Here is a 22083-nt window from a genome sequence, read left to right as displayed (position 1 = left end):
ACAGCTTTTAAGGCTCCGTAACTTAGTTTAGTGGCAAAGGCGAGGCCATTGGTGTGCCGATCCCATGCCATTTAGCCATTGTAGTAGTCATTTGTGCGAAAGTGGCCCGGTGTAGGAAATTCAGAGCAGAGATGGTATCCTGGTCAAAGATGGTGATTTCATAGGGCCCAAACCTGTGCTGCCTTACAAAATAATGTTTCTCTTTCATAAACTTTCCTTTAATGTTGTTTTCTTTTTCTTCTATTATTATTAAAATAAAACATATGAGGGAACTGATTCTTTGATTGAACTGCTCACAACTCAAAGATGTGCATCTGGCGATAAGAGATGCATTTAGACAATGCTTCCTGTTAAGAGGTCAAAATGAAGGACCACTGACTGATGGTTACGTCAAACTGATGGCGCACTGGGAATCTTTAGGCACCCCTTGACTTGATTGGATTCTGATTCAGCTGGCTAGGATGCAATCATAATATGATTATTTATGCATATAAATGGATCCAAATTTTTTTTATTTCTAGACATTATTTTTTCCTCACTGTGTAACTACTTGCTACATTTAAAACATGGCATATTTGTAATTATCCATAATTAAAATAAACAGATTAATTTACTTCCATTAATTTTTCATTAATACAATGGTAGTAAACAAAGGAAGAGCATAGTCATGACGTGCATGCTTACTCTCCCTTTTCATCTCTCAGTTGGTTCAACTGTAAGAAAACATTCAGCTTGATCTTACAAAAATGTTACAGTAAATAAAATGTTGAGAATTTGGTTTTAAATGTTCACTTATTGGGTTTTCTGCATTGAGGCATAATCTATCAGGAGAAAATTGCGATGCATCAAGATTTTTTCCCCCACCACTGGTGCACAGATGAACAAGTGAATAAATCGTGGTATGAAAAGAGAGCAGACTATTTTCTGAATGGGATTGTGTCACTGCTTCAGTTTGCATATGTGTGACAGGGAGCCAACTCGGTGTGTGTGTGTGTGTGTGTGTGTGTGTGTGTGTGTGTGTGTGTGTGTGTGTGTGTGTGTGTGTGTGTGTGTGTGTGTGTGTGTGTGTGTGTGTGTGGTCAGTGTTAATATTTGTCTTTAGTCTGTCTTTACTGTAGTCAGTGTACCATGACACCTGTTTGAACTAATTAACTGAGTTGACTGAGGTGATTGAATCTGTATTATAATACCAATATAACTAATCCTGGTGAGTAATGGAGTGCCCCTCTGAGCCTCCAGCCATTTCAACATATTCTCTTTTCTTTTCCCCACTCACTCCCATTTTCCATTTTTTTTCGTTCATCTTGTTTAGTTTAATAAAGCAATAATTCTGGTATTATAATAAATAGATTGCTAGTTTTGATAAACCCAGCAGGGGACTTGAGTTGTTTTTTTGTTGTTTTTTCCCCCAGAAAAATAGTACTGTAAAAGTATACATTTTGGAGAGAGAGAGACTCTTACTGGAGTTCATTTTTTATAAAACCACTTCAACTCTTTGTCCTTGATTATAAAAACTGCCATCATTTGCATGTTTTCTTACTTTTTCAGAGTTTTCATATGGTGGAGACAACTTGAAAATAAATCTCACTTTGATGCTTGTCAGAGTGATGTTTTCAGATTTATAGAATATCAGCTGCGTGAACAGGCAGGCTGTGGAGGGTGATGAGAGGGATAGATAGTGTTCACATGGCAAAACTGCTCTTCACAGCCCCCCAGCAGGCTAAAGCTCAGACTGAGACCAATAATCCGAAAGTCAAACGGCAAGTCAGTCTTTGCCATCTGTCCCTGCATTCACTTTTCCCCCTCACCAGTCTTTGAGCAGAGGAATGCAGCAAAAGTCAGTGGTATAGATGCTTTTCATTCATTTGATTTGGGCATTTGTTATCCCTGTCTGCTTCTCATCTGTGTGCCATCAGTATCCAAGAGGGTGTGCGTTCTCTTGGGTCCTGCATGGTTGTCATAACTATCCTATGATAAAATGTACTTGTGTAACAGTGCAACAAGTGCAATAGTACATCCCCTTCAGACAGAGGTTTTGGGCCCAAAATGGCCCAATTGAACAGGCTGCAGACAATACAAAAGTAGAGGTAGTATGTTTCTATGACTCTTGTAAGGGGGACTGGGCGATAAAGCTTTAAAATAGTATTGCAATACTTTTGGGTAATATTGCGATACACATATCGCAGCATTTTGAAGTCTCCTCAAAACTAATGTTAAGTACTAAAATATAAAATACTAAATGAGCTAGAGTTACATTAAAGTTAAATAAAGTAGCTACTGACATACAATAAAGTTGAATAAAGTACTGTTAAAATAATGTTTTGTAAAATACTGTTATAATGAAGTTAAATAATGTGCTGTCGCACAAGTTATATAAAGTATTTTTATAGTTAAACTAATCATAGGGGAACCCATGGTACTTTTATTTTCACCTCCTCGCCTGCTCATACTACTGCCACTATCTCTCATGAAGATTGATGAACGCAGAACCCTGAGTCCAGTTAAAATAGGTGTGCACATGACGAAGGGGAAAAAACAACCAAACAACCCCAAATCAACAACAAAGCGATGAATGATTCTCAATATAGCGCACACTTAAACTGATAAATATTTTTAGGTGACTTAAGGCTAATTACTTATGGCAGAGTTTGCTCAGTGCCGTTTGATGATATGTATGTGACGTGGTGGTTGTCTACATTAAAGTTACTGTAAATAAACAGATTTCACTGTGATTTGGTTTATATCATAGACTGTATAAATAAAATAGGTTTATATAGGAACAAGCTAAAAGGGGACATATCTCTACCTACTGCGGCGTAGTGGGCATACTTCGGTCAGTAAATTGATTCTCCCCTGGTGCTTGTATACTGGGACAAGGACAATAAATGACCTAATCTAGCTATAACCGTAGCTCGACTAAATTGTGCATGTAAACCTACTGAGTTGTCAGTGAATTCGAGTAAAATACAGATATTGCTTATCCCATGCCAATGCGCTGCATGAAACACAGCAGTGGGGTTCATTTCTAAATTACATGATATCCCTAGGTAATACTAGTCCATTGCTGTCAGACTTTAATTGTTGTATTGAGCAGCTCTACTTGCAGCGAGGGAAAGCAAGCTAAATTCACCCAGTTGCTTGCTGGTCAGGAATAGTTCAAAAAGCCCTAATTTAACAAGTTCTAATGCATTCCTGTGTTCAGTTTTATTAACAGAATAAAGAGCTGATTAAAAGCCTTTTCATGTCTTTTTCTCTACATACCTCTGCCCTCTCCTCTTGCCTGACCCTTTCCATCCTTTGCCCCCCTTACATTTCCATCTTTCCCAGTCATTTTAAACGTGAGCGTGTGGGAATCTTGTTCCAGTCTGTTGGTTGTTCCTTATCATGCCTCAGACCAAAATAAAGAAACACAGAGTCTGACAGAGCAATCAGGCAGCGACAACAAAACACAGGGAGAGTTTTTAGCCTTCTGTTTGTCTGCCTGAAACAAATGAAGCCGGCAGGGGCACTGGCTTATATCAGGGGACAGCTTGTCGCAGATAATGCTCTCATTTGGAGGGAAATTGACCCTGGGCGCTGAATTCGCAACAAGATAAGTTAGTCTAGCTAGAATGCATGTAGGACTTTATTGGAACAAGAGAGAGAGAGAAAAGGAGTGTAGGATGGCAAAATAGGGAGAAAATAGCATTATCACACATGGCAGAGGACGATGTGTGGTCCTGTAAAAGGAGAAAAAAAGAAACAACTTTACAGTAATATGCAGTATGGCTGCTGCAATACAGCACTCAGTGGTTGCCTGATCACATATTATTCTGAAAGAATTTCAAGAATATATTTTGTTATATACCTTATCTTCTTTTAAAGCATTAACTTTTGACAGAGTCCCCTCAAGGATGACGTTTTTCTGTAGGCCGGCATGGAAGTTAGCTTCGCCCTAATTCCCTCGTCAAAAAGCCGATGGGATTTTCATGGTATTATTGCAGAGAATGTGCTCTGTGGTAAGCAAAGGTTTCTGATACTTGCTTGTTTTGCTCTGCAAGATAATCTTCACAAATGAACACTTTTTTTCAGGATTTTTGAAGCCTAAATGCAATCAGCAGAAGCAAAAAGCGAATGTTAGGCTATAAACGAACTTTGCCGTGGCACAGCGTGATGGTGATATGTATTCTCAGTTAGCCGCTTCTTAGCAACTGCCTTTTTTAAGACACAAAAGCTTAATGGTTCACAAGTAGAGTATTTACTGATGTATGTCATAGAACAAAACATGACAGTCTCATCAGCCTTTTATAACCACATACTCAACCAAAACCCAACAAAAAACCCATTCCAGATGAGGAAATTGGAGGTACTGAAACTTATATCCAGGTTTTAGGACTCATTCCTGGGGTTCTCTATATCACAATGATGATCATTTTTCGAGTTGAAATATTATCATCAGTTTTGGCCTTCAGGGGTGAGATTTAGTTGCCCGTCACCATAAAAAAACATTCATAATCAGTTGATTGTGGTGGTTTTCCATTATCGAGAAAATCATGAATGTTGTATTCAGCAGCACTCAGAGAGACTGCTGGGAAACCAAAAATAAAAGACTCTTCAAAAACAGGCAGCATATGTACCAACTTCAGAAAACACTGTATATATTTGAAAGATACAATGCCATTTCAAAGACATAAAAAGCCTGTCTTTTAAGATTATTTATCAATAACAAGGATGTTCACTAAAAAAATGTTTCCTAGTTTTGATGCTAATATTTGCTTATAAACTTAGTTTAAGGTGAAGTGATTTCTGTAGGCTGTGTTTTAATGCCATTTTAGGATTTTTCCGCATATTTTGATGATTGTCAGGATGATACTGTGAATCGCTTTTGGCTAGGATAATCATGACAAGAAATTCTCATTGTGTCCCATACCTAATTGCATCAGACTAATAGTAGTTCCTGTACTTAAGAACAAGAATTTCTTCCCAAATCAAAAGTTGTGTATTTAATCATCAAAGTAGTTGCTTTCCTGTTTTTTTTGCTCACATGTGGCCCTTTGCTCTAAAGTAACACCCATTTCATTTACATGCACACCAATATGCAGACTACTGGAAGTAATCAGCTTTAGCTGAATTTTTTCGATTACATTTGCATAGTCCCAAGTAACACAATCTCCTTCATTTCTCAAGTATCTCTGCTCATTCATTTGTTAATCCCATTATAACAAGAATACAGATCATTTAATTTATTATCTTATTTTTTTTTTAACAAAAACAACTTTTGGAAGATCATGACTTACTGTAAGAAGTGAATTTCTTACCCTAATTAAATTGATACATAGCTTTGGTGGGACCTCTCCTAATGATTTAACTAATGTGGCATCACCACACAATGGCAGCAGTTACTCTCAGTGGGGTCTGCAGAAGCATTATTTATCAAATTAAGAAAATAAGCAGTGTATTTAAAAAGTCTTACATTAAACCTCAGGTTCAGTAAATGAGCTGTCAATCCATTTTTAATTAATCTGGGGCTCATTCTTTAATAGGGACCCCGAACAACATTCATTGATTTACATGCAAAAATGTGCATGTAAAGACACAAATTGCATTTTAAAAAATAAACCATAGTACTTACTTAAAACAAAGTTCAGTTAAATGTGCTAAAGCATACTAAAGCATGTACAAATATTATATTATATAATAGAGTATTCCTCTAATTCAGAAACAGATTAAATACATATTCCTGTGTATTTCACAGAATTGACGTACACCTAGATGTGACTTTTAAATGAATAGTGACTGAATACCAACCTGAAAAGCACCTTTTGACTGACATCTTATGGAAAATTCTGAAAGTTTCACATCTTTTTCACCTGAAACACATGCTGCTTTTGTCACTGATTCGTGGCCACACCCCGAGTTAACTTTTATCTGACTACAGAGAGGGAAGAACTTTAACCACTGGAGGTCAGGAGAAGCAAGTTAGCAAGTAAAGTTGCTTTTAAAAAGTAACTTAGACTTACAAACCAGTAAAAGTATCAAAACCACTACAGGCATTTATACCCAGTATTAAGTATAAAATGACCTACCAATTTCATCAAGTGTTTGGTAAAGTTTGGTAAATGAAAGACATTGAACATGTTAATGACAATCTAATTGACCTAATTCATACTACTCTATCCTAATTTTATATTTTATGTACTTTTGCATAAAAGTACATGAAAATACCAAAAATATCAAGTAAGTATACTTTGATATGATTAGGAATATTGTATACTATATAATAAGACTAGATCTGTCAAACGATGGATCTTTTAAATCATGATTAATCACAGAATTCCAATAGTCAATTGTGATTAATAACATTTTTTAATCACATGCTTTAATTGTCATTTTGCATTTTTTTTATAGTCTGTATTGACAACGTAAAGCAATTCTTACGAGATTGATTTGATTAGAAATCAAATGACAAATGAAAAAACTGCATGGGACAAGCATAAAGTAGGCACGTCTGTGAAGGAGAGACTAATGGGTTATCCACAGAATCAATTTTCATTCAGATATCTTGATGTCAGAGATCAAGAGGATCCTGTGAAATGACCATTATGTTTTTCCGTCACCAAAATTTAGCCCAACTCGGATCATTATGTAGTCCCCTTTCTGAGAAGCAAGCATACCAGTGTTACCAGTGGATTCCATAGGTCTTCGAGTTTCATATGATACCAATATCACGACTGTCGCCTAAAAGTCAGCCTAGTCCAGCCTTGTAAAGACAACAATGTTAGTCAGCAATAAAAACAAACAAACAAAAAGTTATGTACGGACCTTAATCACATAAGCAATTAATTAGTTAACCCTGGAAGCCCAAAATAAGATGTATACTATTTTAAAACAAAAAAGCTTTTAATGAAAGAAGTTTCTATTTTCCACTTGGGACTGATCACTCATATGGGTCTATTTTATGCCAGTCCAATTTCCTCCTTCCTGATCTTGCACTTCTTCTTCCGTGATAGTTTTCCATCCGCTCATTTTCTCCTTCAACTAGTAAAACGTCGTTTGTATTTCTCCTTTCTATAGTGTGATGGCAATCCTGTCGTAACGGTTTCATCTAGAGGGCATTGGTGTTCTTGAATTACAATGACTGTGTGTTTCTGTGTGCATATGCATGAAAATATGCTCGCAAGTGACTGGATGATATTTAACTAGTCACCAAGAGTGTGTGCATGTGTGTGTTGTTCAAATGTGTTCTCATGTAGATAAGTCATCCAGCCAGTATGTCATATTTAACTAGCAGCCAGATGTATTCGAGGGTGTTTGGTTAAGCAGACGGAGCGTGTCTGCAGGGTCCTCCCGGGCTCGGACCTCTGTGATCCCATTACACCAGTGCCACCATGACACTCCAGAATGTAACACTTCCAGTGGACTGGTAAAATCGCATACATCCAACACAAAGAAATGCAATCTCTGCTTTTGTACTTTTTGATTTGCTTCTTAAAAGAAAAAAACAGGGTTCAGTTTTCATTCTGGTCATGATAGATTTTCTTTCATGATATTGGAAATTTTGTTAAGCTAAAAAAGGTGACAATTGGAGATATGAGGTTTGTGTTTGACGCCAGTGAAAAACAGCTGAGTCAATTTGTATTCAGACAAAGTGAAACCAGGCCAGACCAACACAAAGGACTTAACACTCATGTCCCTTTAACCACTTTATATGGAGCCAGAAAATGGCACCAAACCAGAGCCTGTTTAAGAAATATTGATTTCTGGATGTCAAATTTTTTTTTAAAATATACGTAATGAATGGTTTATACATGTAATATATATTTTCAAGCATTTCTGCTGTTTCAAAGTATACTTTCAGTCATGCCTTTAAAGTCCCCCCCCCCACCCTCTCTCTTTCTCGTTCCTTTTTTGCCATGATTGTATTTCATTTGCTATTTACGACATCTATTGCTCGTCTGTCCGTCCTTGGAAGAGGGATCCCTCATTATCCTCTACCGCTCTTCCTGAGGTTTCTTCCTTTTTTTCCCCGTTACAGGGGTTCTTTTTGGGGAGTTTTTCCTTGGGTGATGTGAGGGTCTAAGGGCAGAGGGATGTCGTACACTGTAAAGCCCTCTGAGGCAAACCATGTTTTGTGATAATGGGCTCTATAAATAAAACTGACTTGACTTGACTAAAGTCTTTAGAATAAATTAGAATATAATATAATCTTATACACACTTAATTGGATGTTGAAAGATTCACACACTACTTAAATAATTTTTTTTATGTTTTATAAATATATGTTGCCATAGCCACTGTTATGGTAACCTGTCCCAATAAATAAGGGCTATCAAGGGAAGAATAGAATTGTACACAAATTATTACATAATGGAAGATTGATAAAACACCTCTCCTTTTCTTTTTCAGCATTTTTTGGCATTATTTTTGAGATGTGTCTGTAAACCAGGACTGGGGAAAAATAGATAGCAGTATAGATAGCATAGTATCACAGTGGTATTGATTATTATTATTATTACAATAAGAAATTAAACTTTTGGGAGCCTACAAGAATAACTTAATCTATTGCATTTCAGTCCACTAGAAGCATTTTGTTCCATTTAAAATTACAGAAGTGAGATGAACTGAAGACTGAAAACTTTATTTTCTTAGATTATACAGATGTTGACAACATGTTTAAAATTGCAGTAATGTTTTGTGACCTATGTATTGTGATAAAATAGTATCATGGGGCCTTGGCTAATCCCTACTCCTTGTGTAATCCTCCACTCTTGGTTACTGAGCTGTTGTACTAAAGAAACGCTGGTGTTTGAAAAAGTACAGAGAGCTTTAGTCATTTTATTACTACACCAGATGTTTGTACCTTGTGCAGGAATCACACAGGCATCTTTTAAGTTACCAGGCAGCCTCTTGAAGTTCTTGAGTACCAGCCAGATTGAGAACAAGCTGAACTCATCTGCTTTTACAGTCTGTGGTTGGCATGATTTGAGATTTTTTGGCAGTTGTCAGTGAGCTCTTTATGCTCACTTGAATAAATGGTTATTGAGGAAAGTACACATGGCTGCTGTTAAGCCTGCTGATGGAAATATGTAACGATGAGAACAATGAAAAATAAATAAATATGTATACACACACACACACACACACACACACACACACACACACATATATAATGCAATGGAAGAAAAGCTGTGGTGATGCATTTCCATTTAGATGGGAGGCAGAACATTTTTTGTGAGGAGTGGGACAGCGTTTTGATATGAATCACTTTGCCAAGTCATCACGGTAAAATAGAGCTTGTATTTTGCATCTGCATGAGTTTGAATCCAAACTCAAGGAGTACATCATCAAAACTTTCCCAAACCTTTGGACTGAACCTCCCAGGCAGACATCAAAAAGAAGCTGTAAAGTAATCTTGTTCTGAGAGAGAGATGTGAAATTGAAGCGATTATTTCATCTTTGTGTCATGAACGAGTGTGTGTGTGATTGTATTGAGCTGCCTTTGGCTTTGTGGTTAACCAGCAATTTCAAAATTTTTGGGACTATGATCATTAGCTTTCACCGTGTTCTCACACTACAGTGAAACTCAAATACAGATATCTGCTTGTGAGAAATTTAAACTTTTAGCTGGTTTGCACATAAAGATGACACAGTGGAAAAACACCTTGTCTTTTTGCAAATGTTTGCAAAGTACAAATAACCTCGAGGGAAAAGATAAAAGCTTAGATACTAAACCTCTTAGAAAACAGAGTAAAAAAGATACGTAAGAGCTCCACAGTATTAAGAGTCATGTGATGGCATCTTCTTTTAAAATGGTTTTACACTGTTTTATTTAAAGCTGGGTTAGCTGCATTTTATTTGAGCAAAAATAAGTATATTGTCATTCAAGTGGGGTGAGAGAAAATAGGACTTCTGCACCTCCTTTTCGCTGTTTTCAGATTTTAGAAAATATAGCCCATGATGGGAGACTTTCGCCAATCGCGGGTCATTTCAGAGAGAGGACGTTCCTATGCACATGCACATTTCATTGTTGAATTCCTCATTAAATGGCAGAGAGTCCTAAAGAGAGACTTGTTATTCCATCATTGGCAACAACTGCCTACACTGCAAAGCGATGCAAAAAAGGAAGGCAGACTGATCAAAAGGATCATCTGACAATAAATGAAATAAAACATGTAAATATCCGCAAAGCTTTTCAACGATGAAAAGGAAATTTTGCTATTAGCTTAGCCATCTAACAACCAAAGCCAAAGGCTCACGGCTGCATCTTCATGTTCACATTTATGTTGATAAAGTTCGCTAGAGCCTCAAATCACAGCGGCTCTTTTTACATCGAGATTGATCACACTATGGGGCCAGTACAAAGGATCTCCCAAATCTCATTATTTTCTTAATTTGCAGACATTTTTTTTTTTTGAATGAGCCGCTAACAGCTGATTTTTAAATCTCTTGTGGTGGGTCACATGCAAAACACTCGGTCAAAATCCCACACCTGTCCCGTCTGTGATCCCGTCCTGCTGGCTTTCCCTTTTACATAGAGCTTAATTTGGTGCAGTTAGTACCTCTGTTGTTGGCTTAAAGGTGAGACAGATCTGTCCCGCCTTTCCAACATTGTACCTTTTATACACAGCAGCAAGGTGGCATGACAACACAATATTCCTGCCTTGAACAGGCTGTGTAAAAGGGGCTAGTGTGTTTTCTGCCTCACTGCCCCCCATCAAAGACCACCTCACCAGCAGAAGAGCTGGCATCAGCTCTGGAGATGGACCTCCAGGCAGTGACTGCAGCAACCCGAAACAATTGCAATCCAAAAGGCAGGGAGTGTGGCGGAGGGACGGTGGGGTTGCTCACTAGCTATTTCTTGCCTTTTTATGTGGACTGAAGCAGAGAGTGAGGAAAAAGGGGCAAGATGGGGCAGCTGTGCTGCTGGCAACATTGGGAAGCTGCTGGGTTACTATATGAAGCGCCCGTGGTTGTTGGAGGGGCTTAGGTCAGACAGGAGAGCTGCAGGAGGAAGGTCTATTTCCAAATTCTTCCATTTTTTTCTTTTCCAGATGTCTGTCCACCTCCCCTTCAAACAAGCATTAAAGTAAAATATACAAATGGAAATGTTTGCAAAATAAAGTACAAATTAATCTAAATAGCAAATTCCAAGCTGTATTTAAGGCATTAAAAATATTATCAAGACATCATGTATTTGCGTGCATGCGTGCGTTTGTGCGTGCGTGCGTGCGTGCGTGCTTTCAAAATGCAGACTCATTCCTCCATCAGCAGTATGGGGGACCTTGGGGTGACAAAGGCACATCTCAGTGGCAACGTCATCACCTTATTGATGCACCAATCAATGCCCTATCATTCGTCAGCATGGGGACGCAGTAGTCTGGCATAAAAATATCATTTCATCTGGTCACAGGTTTCAAATGTTTTAAGTATAGTGTGTTGTCTTTTGAGCAACATAAAAAGCTGAAGTCATACAAGGAATTATACAGTGTGCTCTGTGCAACATGTTTAGATTTAAAAATCGGGGAAAGGATGTGTAATTTTGCAGGTAGGCAGGTTGGATAATCAGTATGGAATATATTATAACGCTAAATGAAAAACAAATTTGTATCAAGTCCTGCTTGAAATTGTTTATGTGAAGTGATTTACTCTGTGACTACAAATGTACAAGCTAAACTTTTCTCTATTTATTTACTCAGCTGCAGCTCACCGACTCTTATCTTCAAGTGTTTTGAAAATGGAGGTTTATTTCCTCTTCAGCCCCTGAACATTTCAGCTGAGGCTTGTGTCTGCAGTTCTACTGTATAACTTTGACACATTGTCCCAAAATAAATGCAGAATTGTGGGAAATGTTTTCAGAAGTACATATCATTGTGTTTTGATGAGATCTGTAAAATGTGCACCTTGAGGAAAACAATGGTAATAGAAATAAAATTAGGTCCCAGTATGCATTGTTCTGACACTTTTAGCAGTATGTAATTAACATCCCATGATTTACCATGATATTGCAATAGTTTTTTGTTTAATTATACCATAATCACAGAAGTGATGAGGCAGTAATTTACAGAGTTTCCATGGAGTGAGAATAATGGAGTTTGATATGCATCTGTCAAGGTGGTTCTATCATTAGCTGCCTGTTGCCTTTGAACCTTTTAAAGCCTTAAATCTATTCTGTTGAATGGTCCACATCTACTAACAGAGATAAAACTGCAAAGTGATGTCTTTGATAACAGCTGACTATTCCCATGTCGTGTTACTGTACCTACAAATAGGCTGTTTTTGTCTTCCCTATTTCTTCCTTTACCATAGATAGTCGGACAAGTGATTCCTTTTCCCAAAAAGAGTAGGGAGACGGTAACGTAGTAAGAGATTAATGCATCAAATGATGACAATCTCCATACAGGAAAAGGGTCTTTTGTTGCCGTTAATCATTGTGTGTGTGTGTGTGTGCGTGTGCGTGCTTGCGTGCGTGCGTGTGTGTGTGGCCCTCTGAATAATGATGACGCCATCATTTCCTCTTTATCTGTGTTTGAAAGTAGAAAAAAGGAGTAGTAGGAGGAGGAGAGAGTTGGGAGGAAACACCAAAGAAAGTGGAATAGAGGGGGTAGTCAAAGATGAAATGTGGAGAAGGAAAAAGGAAGTCCATTTTTTTATTGAATTGTTTTTTCATTTACTATGAGAGATTTGTTGCCACAGTGTTTGAAGTCAGTTCATAAAAAGCTAGAGCACTTACTGATAGAAATTTGCGAGTATAAGAAGAGTGTCTGCCATGTGTTTATCCATCATGTGTCTGGTGAGATCGTAGTGTTGACCCTGTTATTTCGTTCATCATGCTCTGTCCACTTCAGCTGCAGATAAATGAAACATAATTTAATGTACGGAATGGGTGGCCAAAATCTTCAGTCACGATGAATGTGGTTTTATTTCATGGTAAAAGTCATATCACAATACAGTGATAATTCTGTAAATGTATTTACAAAATGGCTTAAAATGACCATACTGTACATCATTACATAAGGTTATTTTCTTTTATTTGAAACTTCCATAAAAACAAACAAAAAAAAACATGGCTCATAAAAGTTTAAATGTCTCTGAGAACAAAACTTTCATAATTCAGAGGGTTTTGCATTTACAACTTCACTCTCCCCCTCCTCCATGTATGTCCAAATTGTTACCTTGCAAAGTAGCTAGATTTGTAAGATAATGCAAGAATCCAGCACTAGTTTGCTACGTAGTCTGTAGCTTCTGTGATTGGAACAGTATTGTCAATACTGTATACCCTGCAACTTTACTGTTGCAGGGTATATACTGTCATATTGCCAAAACTTTAATGTGCAGTAATATGGTATAAAAAACTTGACACTGGGCCACCCAGTAGCTCAGTTGGTAGAGTGGACGCCCTTGTGCAGAGGCTGTGTCCTCGTCGCAGTGGCCACGGGTTAGATTCGGGCCTCGACCCTTTGCTGCATGTTGCCCCTTTCTCTCCCCTTTTCACACTTACTCAAAAAAAAAGGCACAAAAGCCCTCAAAAGATATATTTAAAAAACAAAAAAATGTGACACTGTATAGTATTCATTTAATTTCCAAAATGTATTCCTTTTTGGTGACACTATAGCGACTTAAAGTTGCTTAAGATTCAACATGTTAGAAAATTACTTATGAGCTTTATTTGCAAGACTAAAATTAGAAAATTGATCATGATAAAGCGTAAGTGAAAGGGAGAAACAGCCAGCCTGGCTCTGTCTAAAATATACAGAAATATACTCTCTTTTATGATAGACGCATAAACAGGAACATTAAAATTTGTGAGTTTGGGTAAAATATGTTAATTCTCTGTTGTATAGAGCCATGGTTTATCCATCCGACTAGTACTTCAAATTGTCAAAATTCAGCAATTGCTGAGCTGTAGTTGATCTTTAGCAATTTTAGTTGTTCATTATATTATATTATATTATATTATCCCTGTCAGGAGGAAACACATCCCTTAACACACTTTAGTGTCATATGCTGTACATGTTATTGGTTGGTCTTCAAGTAAGGTTTGAAACGGTAAAGTTAGGAGAAGATAAAAAATGGAGAAGATATTTTTGTACAGCCAAGTTTTGAAACATCCTTAGGGATGTCTGTCATAATCAGATAAACTGTAGAAGATATTAAAAGTGGCAATGAGATGATTGAAAAGCGGAGAGGAGGAGATAGAGACGGTGGAGGAGGGGGAGTTGGGAAACAGGAACCGGTATGACATGGGCCTCAGAGACACCTGCTGCTATAGTTGCGATAACTTTTTTTTTTTTGCTGCAGAGATAACTTTACACAAGCCACCTTTGTCAACCTTCAGGGGAACGCATCTACTGATTGGGGGACCGACAAGGGCAAAATGAGAAGGAGGGAGAGCGATAGCATGAGAAGGATTCACTCGATGCCTCCTCCCCTCTCTTTGCAGGACCCTGAGGCGTTCTTATCACACCTCTTACTGTAGAAATATAGCAGCTCTCAATGCCGCTTTTCCTTATACTCTCTGCCTGTCTCACCCATTCAGTCTTTTAGTTTTCTGTCTCTCTTCTTTTTAAATGAAGTTTTTATATGGCCTGCAACCCACCTGCTCCCGTCTCTATGCCTCTGAAAGTTATATTGTGTTAGTGTTTTCAGCTTATCTTTATCTCCATGTTCAACAAAAATGTGGCATATTCTCCCATATTAGTTTATGGAAGGGCTGCTCTGATTACCATTTTTGGGGTTCAGTTCAGTGATAATTAACTGTGAATATTCAAAGCTGCGATGGGGAAATACAAATAAATCATATTCATTAATTCCAGTGTTAGTAGGAGACGGTGGAACGTGGACTATTGCGCACAATTTTTTCTGTAAGTTATTAATAACTGGAAGTCTGGGGGTGAGCAAGCGCTTTACTACAATTTCCACCTGTGATCAGCTGTCTGCATTTCCTCTGACCTGTTCCTTTCCCTCAGTGGACAACAAGTTTCATTGCTTGAAGCTAGGGTCAATGGCTGCTCTAAATACAGTGGCCTCAATGGTGTCTGACTCCAAGAGGTTTAGGAGGTTTTTACTGAGAGCCAAATTATTCGCAGAAGTCTTTTTTTTTCTGACCAATCAAACAGACCGAGTAATTTCAGCAAAATGCAAATGGACCTATCTAGAGCCTGTGTTTGATTTTTTCCATCCTTGACTTCTGTTGAAATATTGTAGTTTAACATGGTGGTCTTGTTAGATGAGTACATGCTGTGTAAAAGGCTAATTAATTCTAGGGAAATAAAAACACAAATTTTAATTTCAGGTGATAATGCACTTGAGAAAATACATGTATGATATTATATTCAATTTCTGCCATATATCCACCTTAATTCCTACATGCTGGACCTTCTGGAGTGACATTTTGGCGAGACATGACTTTCTCAAGGTATTTACTTTAGAATATGGATGTAGGTTTTAGATCAATATTAGAATTACGATTAAGTGTGGTATAGATAAAAGCTGCATAATCAACTTCTTCACTGTCACCTCCTGACTGAAGCTCTGCCAGAAGAAGCTTATTCACCAATGTATTGGATATTCTGTGGAGTATTCCTTTAAGCTAATACTCAGAATTAACATTAGAGGTTAAAGTCAATGGCAGCTTGGTACAGTGAGAATGATGTCAATACTTTAAGACAAACTGTAACAGACAAACATCGAGACCTTCAGACAGACGACTTAGACCAGCAAGGCATCTCCAAAGCCCTGTGCAGACAGGGTTAGGTGATGAATGGAAGTCAGATTGATTTTGGCATGGCTGCACAATGTCCTCTGTGTATTGTGGCATCGAAAAGATCGGCCACGTCCTGACATCTCTGATTCCTTTAGATCCGCCTTTGGCTCTGAAGGCGGCTCACAATCAGAGCTAGGGTAAGAAGTTGGCAAGCAAGTGGGTGGAAGGAGTGGATGAGGACAGAGACGAGTCGAAGGCAACAGAGGAGAAGAGGACATAGCAGGAAGAGGTTGTTGAGGTGGTGAGGATAGAAAAAGTGGAAACAGTAGAGCACAAAGGGGAGTTTGAGAAAAAGGAAAAGTGGAACTGGGAAGACAAGTTGACACCACAGTAGGATTGAAAAAAGATTGAAAATCTCAGTCTGTTTAGAAAGTTTGACTGTTCAAGACATATTAACACCACAACTGAAGTTCCATGCTGATTTGTGTGAACAACAGTAGATTCTTACAGCTACAGCATGGTCATGTAAAAAGCCATGACTCTCAACAAGTGGGATTTTCTGATTAAAGGGCTTCAGGAGTAACACTAGTGGTGAGTAAGTGGCACATTAAAGGCAGACAAAGGAGGGTTGGGATGGTGGACAGTGGCATCGTCTAAAGTTACTGTAATTATTTATCTAACAGATGGAATTTAGGCTGCTAGATGTGCCAAGTGGTAGCTTTTTTAACTTTGTCGCCACCATCGTGAAGATTTGCCACTGTCACAGTTATTGATCAATATTTGCTGGGCTGACCGGCATATTTTTTTCTCTTTTTATATTTGCAGGTATATAAATATCAGGGGTTTCCACCAGATGGATCTACAAGTGACAAAGCAGCGTCCCGAGTTCCGTAAGTTTTGACTTACAGCAACATGGCATGCAATAATCCACCTTGCCCTCCCCTCTCTCTGTTGCTCACCCCTCCAAACACACACATGTCCTTATGTCTTTGTCCTCAGTCCTGACAGTTTTGCTACTATAAGGCAGAAGGCTGGTGATTTGCAGCTTGGGTATGCCGCCTCACTGGGCACTGCCCTACCCTAAGACAAAGTGTGGTCATTTAGTGTAGAAAAGAGATTAAAAGGGCTAAAATGGAAGAACAGAGGGTCCTTCTGTACTATGGTCATTTTGTCAGTGAACTAAATCAGACTTGATGCTTAAGAGTTTTGCTACCTTCTTTAACAGCATTCAAGATATTGTTCGTTCTCCCTAACTACGCTGAGTTGTTGATTTTCATAAACTATACTGATATCCAAAGAAATCTGAACCTGGCTCATAGAAGGAAACAGTTTTGTCATGTGCTGTGGTTTTTCTTAAGTGCCCTATCAAAGATCACAGCAATTAACAGCTTCTGTCATTGGCCGGCATTACTCTCTATTATTCACTTATGTCTGATACTGAAGTCTTTGGCCTCCTGCTGTGATAGCTCTTGGAGTCTTTTATCCCGGAGCAAAATAAGGTTGTTTCTGTTTTTGCAATTAGGCCACCTAATCCTGCTCAGTGGTTGCTGGATGTGTGAATCCAGATCGCTAACATGTTCATGCTAACATGTGTTCATAGCCTGTTGCACCACCCCCTATTGGCCGAAATAATATTAGTACAGGTTAAATACACAGACAGTGATCTTGAGTTTCTCACCCAACTCTGGATACGTCAGCAAATACATGATTTTCCCAAAATGTCAAACTATTCATATAATTCAATAAAAATGAAGAATAAAGTCACTATTAAGTCAAACATTTAAGCAGTCAGCCAGCCCACTCACTGTATTAAATCTCCATCTGTACTTCCAGGCATATTTCTAAGACAAAGTGAGGCCTTTGTTTTTATTAAGTTTACAGGTTGGCCTTTCTGTCTGTCTGTCCATTAAGCTTTCCATCCCATTCTCTTAAAGGTGATATCTCAAAAACACCTGAAGAGAATTTCTTCAGATTTGGCACAAACATCCACTTAGACAAAACAATGAACTGATTAAATTTTAGCATCAGAGTTTAATATTTCTGTGACCTTGTGTCCATCTCATCCTTGTGATGGCAGTAACTCAAAAACGCCTTAAAAGAATTTCCTCAGTTTGGCACAAACATGGAGTTAAGGATAAGATATTGTTGCTCAAAGGTTAAGGTCACTGTGACCTTGTTTGTCCTTTTCTTGTGAACATGGTAATTCAAGAACACCTTGAGGATATTTCTTCAAACTTTCTTTCACTTTTACTTTGACATCATCATGTTCCCGAAAACACTTTTCTGGCTGTTAGTAAACACCATAACTCAGGTACAGAAGGGCAGACATTTGGTCTGATACTGAAATGGTGACACCAATCTTGGGTGTCAACCTTGAAACTGAGCTGATTGTACAGATCTTTGATGCTGACGGGTTGAAGATGTAAGTGAAGCATCCGCATTTTAGAATCTGTAGCTTCTTTGGCGCAACATCCATATGTGAAGCATCATCACCTGTCATGGATTTGATCTGGACAGACATGCATGTTCACTGTAACTTGTGTGGTTCATAGAGGCATACAACCACTAGGTATTAATCCAAGGCGTTTTTTTTGGGGTGTGTGTGTGTGTGTGTGTGTGTGTGTGTGTGTGTGTGTGTGTGTGTGTGTGTGTGTGTGTGTGTGTGTGTGTGTGTGTGTGTGTGTTCATTACTTCAGTCTTTTTTTTTTTTTGTCAAACAGAAAACATGTAACTTTTCTCATTTTCTCATCTTTGTACAGTCACTTTATTGACTGACGGTATGACTGCAGTTTCATGACACAGTATTAAGACCACTGATACCACTTTACCACTGATTTCTCCCCTCAACTCTATTGCTTTGAATTCCCTGTTGGCCTTAAATCTTTCTCCCGCTGGACTCATATTTAGTCTGGGTTATAGAAAATAAATGAGATCAGCCTGATCCCATGGTCATTGGCAGAATGTCATACAAAAACTGCAGTTTACAAAGCTGTTTATTGTCCTGTGGGGAATTCAGTTCAAAGGAACACAAAACATCAGTGCACACTGCACACACCATGCTACCACTGAGCATCCAAAACAGCAGCTGCAACAAAGGTCACCTTCTAGTGATGACTCCTGTCATCACAAAACTCATGACCAGGGTTTTTTCTTTATTGAACATAATATGTTCATCTTGTTAATATTCAAAGAAATCGATCCACAAAGACTATAAATTGTGGTGCATTGTAACAATTGAAAGAAAAAAATCTAATAATTAAACATTGATGCCTAAAACTTTAACCGTGACATTTTAGCTGTGTATGCTGCAAAACATTTTTAAAATAACAAACATAAATGGATATTGTATGTGATGGTACTCCTGTCAGAAGCAGGGCTGCAGCTTACAATTATTTTTGTAATCAAATATTCTACGAGTTATTCCATGAATTCCATCGAGTTACCAGGTAAGAAATACTGTTGCTTTGTTAAAAAGCAAAAGTGAGTATACAAAAGAGAAAATAAAACAGTTCTCCTGAAATGAACAAGTGATTAATTTCCTTCTAGAAATTTCCATAGCAGTATTATTTAAGTTATATACAAAAATATAATCCATCAAAACTGAACCCATTTGGTGCCTTTAAATGCCATATTAGTTTTTAAGAAAACATTGTCTGAAATGCAAAAATAAAATACATAAAACAATAAAATTAATTTTAAATTACTTTAGAAAAAATGTATACATGGAAATTTAGAATGAAGGCATAGTATTATTATTAATAATAGATAATTAATAATAATATTACATTGCCTTTAAGCTGTGCAACTTAACTTTCAGAGTTACATCTTTTAACTACAGCTGAGGCATATCGGTTTTGTAGCATTTGTAGACGTAAAATAAGTGAATACGTAAGAACAAGTGTTCACGTTAACATGACCTTGTATCAGGTCCACTTAAATGACTGGATGCTTTCTGTTGAGGTGCTAAAACATTAGCATTGTGCTGTTGTAGTAGGCTGCTTTACCAATTACACAATGTACACAGTTCTGCGTTCTTTCAGCTTGAAATGATCCCAAACTTTCGACACTTCTGTTGTTTTCCTCTGGCTGTCTCTTCTTTTCACCCCTTACTATTTGCTCTCTCTTGCTCTGTTTTGCTATCAGCGCCATCAAAGGCGCATTGTGCTACAGTAATAATCACATGTGAAACACAGAGCTGTATATGGGTTAAACAAAGCTTCAATGCAATGAGTTTGTTTTATTGATTTTAAGTAACTGATTTATTCCAGTTCTTTGAGGAATCGTTTCAGGCCTAATCAGAACTGTTTGTCGTGTTATCGATCAGCTTTGGACGCTCTCCTCGCAAACATTTCCAAAGTTGCAATTTTGGACGGTCTCTGTGTGCGACAATTTCTTGCCCTTTCTCAAACCTACTGACATCCGACATTGACACCTACTTCACGCCATGATTGGCCACCTTTGCGAAGATGAGAAGGTAAGCAAACTCTAACTTCTCTCTATAGCTCTTTTTTAAATTTATACTTGCTACAAGTATTCCTTGCTATGAATACCTCCCAGGAAGGACAGAATAAAAAAACGGAAAACCTTATTCTGATATTTGCACTAATTTTCTTTGTTTATTGAGGACGAGGCAAGGCACTATAAAATGCTCTGAGAAACCATTAGCCGGCTCTGTTGCTTTTGCCCCATTAGAAAGTAGTGCAGAGTAGATATCTGTGGTCCAACAGTGAAACATTCAGGTAACATTCAGGGCACAGAACCCTGACTATATCAAGGTGAATGTAGCAAGAAAATCAGCTAAAATACTGCGTAGTGTAACATACAGAGCCCTTTACTGTAAGTGTAAGAATCATTACCTTAAAGTATTTGTATTTGCCAGCTTTTCATATCACTTCAGTTCAGTTTAAGTTCTAATACTGCATCTTAAATGTGTGTTAAAAGAACATTCTGTTGAAAATGTGTTTTTTGTCAATGGTGTTTTTCAGAGCTCAGAGGATACTTGACCACAGACTGTGACTAAGTCATTGCATCTAACCACTGAATCTTGGTAAGTACTCCAAGTCTCAGAGGCTTTAAGCACAAGGGACCCCTATTTTCACGGGGGCCACCCTTTCTAAAAATAAAAGCACTCAATGAGGTACTTCAAGTCATTTTGGATAAAAGTGTCTGCTAAATACCATTTAGTATATTGTATTGCTCCCATTAATGCAATATGGACCTCACTTTCTCACTGCCCATTGACTTCATCCATTCCCAGTGGGCCATCTATCTGTCCATTGACTGCCATTTAGTGTCAACGGGGCCATAACTCGTTAGCCGAATGACGTTTAGACACTCAGCAGCTCGTTACCGAGGCCAGGGGTTAGATGGCTGTTGAGGGGACACTTCGCTCTCCCTCCTTCTGCTCCCTGTCAGTTTATCCACCTTGCTCTCACACATACTCACTGTTCTCACTTACTCTACGCACAGTCCCTTTCTCTATCCGTCGCCTCACTTACCCTCTGCCCCCCTCTCCTTCTGCTTTACAACTCTGTCCTTATCTCTTCTCTCGGAGTATCTGTGTTAATTTACAGTCATTTACTGTATAGATGGTGGACTTAACAGCCATAAGGCGAGTGCATAAGGCCCGCTTTGAAGAGAAGTAAAGCCCAGTGTCCAGAGTTGTTGTGATCAGCTTTGTGATGAAGCCTCAAGATTTGTCGAGGTCAGATTTTTTCTTGTTTGCCTGATCAGTTTTCTGACATATTCTAGTTTCTTCTATTTTATTATACTCAATTCCATTCACATAGATTGTGCTCAAATAGATATTACTAACATTAAGATTGATAAGCTAAATCTTACAATTAACGGTTTCGGTGAGATCTCCATCTGCTCTGGTAACAGCATTGTTATTGTCATTGTTGACTGGAGCTTATTTTTCCTCCACAGTGTTTTTCCTCACGCTGATGTCACTGTGACAACAGCTGACGCAAACAACTATTTGAATTCCAAATAATGTCATCGTTTACAAAACAAAAAGTTACACAAAGCAAATTGATGTAGTTACAAATGTAAACTTTGTACATATCTAAAGGGCAACCCATACCCAGAAGTACCTTTGAACTTACCTTTTTTTCCACTTGCTCCACTGAACAAGGTATCCTTTTTTTTTTTAATGGCAGGTTGAGGGTTTTTTTTCTTTCACAAATGCTTTTTAATTTACTATTTTGTCATTTTCATAATGCTGTAGAAAAATATAATTTTACCAGACAACCTAAGTGGGCACTATCTACTACTTGTACTAGAGCTGCATATTGGTACTCAATATTATTTATGATTTTATGAGGATCCCCATAAGCTGAAACCTAACATCAGCTACTCGTCTTGGGGTCCACAAAAAAATAAAATAAGTCACAGCAGAT

At 38.0% G+C, this 22083-nt stretch overlaps 1 protein-coding gene across 2 annotated transcripts in view; it reads left to right on the top strand.

Moving 5' to 3' along the window:
- Positions 1-22083, top strand: part of LOC121944703 (perforin-1-like) — a 96759-nt gene that overhangs the window by 65130 nt on the left and 9546 nt on the right. For both annotated transcript variants that reach the window (XM_042488592.2, XM_088076033.1), the window contains exon 2: positions 16508-16572. In XM_042488592.2, the coding sequence (XP_042344526.2) occupies positions 16508-16572 (65 nt within the window). The remainder of the gene's footprint in view (positions 1-16507; positions 16573-22083) is intronic.

Source organism: Plectropomus leopardus, chromosome 4, assembly GCF_026936395.1.
Source record: "Plectropomus leopardus strain MGB_pleo_1.0 chromosome 4, ASM2693639v1, whole genome shotgun sequence".
In the NCBI taxonomy this organism is placed as follows: domain Eukaryota; kingdom Metazoa; phylum Chordata; class Actinopteri; order Perciformes; family Serranidae; genus Plectropomus; species Plectropomus leopardus.
Note: the sequence above shows the minus strand (reverse complement) of the source record. Positions and strands in the feature narration are given on the sequence as shown.